This window comes from Centruroides sculpturatus, unplaced genomic scaffold (genome assembly GCF_000671375.1).
Source record: "Centruroides sculpturatus isolate CEXI.00-Female unplaced genomic scaffold, Cexi_2.0 scaffold3228, whole genome shotgun sequence".
Lineage (NCBI taxonomy): Eukaryota > Metazoa > Arthropoda > Arachnida > Scorpiones > Buthidae > Centruroides > Centruroides sculpturatus.
In genome coordinates, this window is record NW_019387318.1 from 3,798 (window position 1) to 5,156 (window position 1,359).

The following is a 1,359-nucleotide window of genomic DNA, read 5'->3' on the forward strand; positions in this document are numbered from 1 at the left end:
GATAATTTTAAATTTTATTTTTTTAATTAAAATATTAGTTTACAAAAAACATTATTTTTTACAAATATTTTAAAGTTTCATGTTTGAGTAATTCTATGTTATTGAAAATAATCTAAAATACAATTTTCTACATCTGAATAAATTGTAAAATAAAATAATACAATAAAAAATTGCATTCTTTTATTATAGTTTTTGTGTAGCATTTGCATATTATAGAAAAAGAGAATTTTTTGTTAATCTAAAATTTGTAATCATATTCATGTTTATTACTTTTAGTTTTTTGCTATAATTATAATTACACTAATTAAACACTTATTTGTAATAATTAAAAATTGTGTATATATAAATATTAATATTGAGTTTACATACATGTATATATGCATGTATGTATGTAAAGTACATGTATATATATTGTATATATATACTGCATATACATATTGATGAAATCATCACAGAAGCTGGAACCTTAGCTTACAGCAAGCTTATATTTATAACATTACAAGACCAAAAATGTTTATATTTGTGAGAAATGTAACTGCTGAAAGTTGTATTATAAGTAGTTTGCTCTACAGTATATATATTGATTTTTAGATATATATTTACATTGAATATACACATTTATGTATATAAATGTAAAAAACCAATATTCTTGAGATAAGACAGTAAATTCTTACCTTCAAAATTAAGATTAATAGTTGCAAAACTCTCGCCTGCAGAGTTTTTAGCAATGACTTTATAATCACCCTCATCTACATCCCCTACTTGGAAGACAGTTAAAGATGCAATATATACATTTTTTTCTAATGTTAAACTATACTTATAACGACCACCATCCTTAAGGGGAGATCCTTTATGATACCTATTATCAAAAAAAATTTCAATAAAACAATGTTTTAAATAATAGCTTTGTTTGTTTATATAAAATTACCTATTTAACAAAAAATAAATATCAGTTCAAAAATTACAATATTAGAATTATGCTGATAAGTAAAACTTAAGCAAAACTAAAAAAGAATTTATATTTTTATAAATCTTACACATAATATATGTAACTATTTCAGACTTTCATTAATTTGCAGTTACAATTAAATTAACAAAAGAATTAATAAAGTCCTTAGAAATTATATAAATCTAATTGTTAAAATTTTTAAAATCCATTTTTCTTGTTCGCCTGAGAATCTTTTGGAAAATTAGAATTAATAATTAAACACATTATTTTTTAATTATTAAAAACAATAAAATTGAAACATTTTTGAAATTTTATTCCTTAATAAAAAAATTATTTTAAAAACAAAAATAAGATCATTTTAAGAAATATTTAATAATTTTAAAATAATCATTTAGACCTACTTTAAAAAA

At 19.8% G+C, this 1,359-nt stretch overlaps 1 protein-coding gene across 1 annotated transcript in view; it reads right to left on the bottom strand.

Moving 5' to 3' along the window:
- Window positions 1-475: 475 nt before the first annotated feature.
- The window catches only part of LOC111616357 (twitchin-like), a 4,751-nt gene continuing 3,867 nt past the window's right edge, over window positions 476-1,359 (bottom strand). The window contains exon 4 of the mRNA XM_023357774.1: window positions 476-859. Coding sequence (XP_023213542.1) covers window positions 619-859 — 241 coding nt within the window. The 3' untranslated portion in view covers window positions 476-618. The remainder of the gene's footprint in view (window positions 860-1,359) is intronic.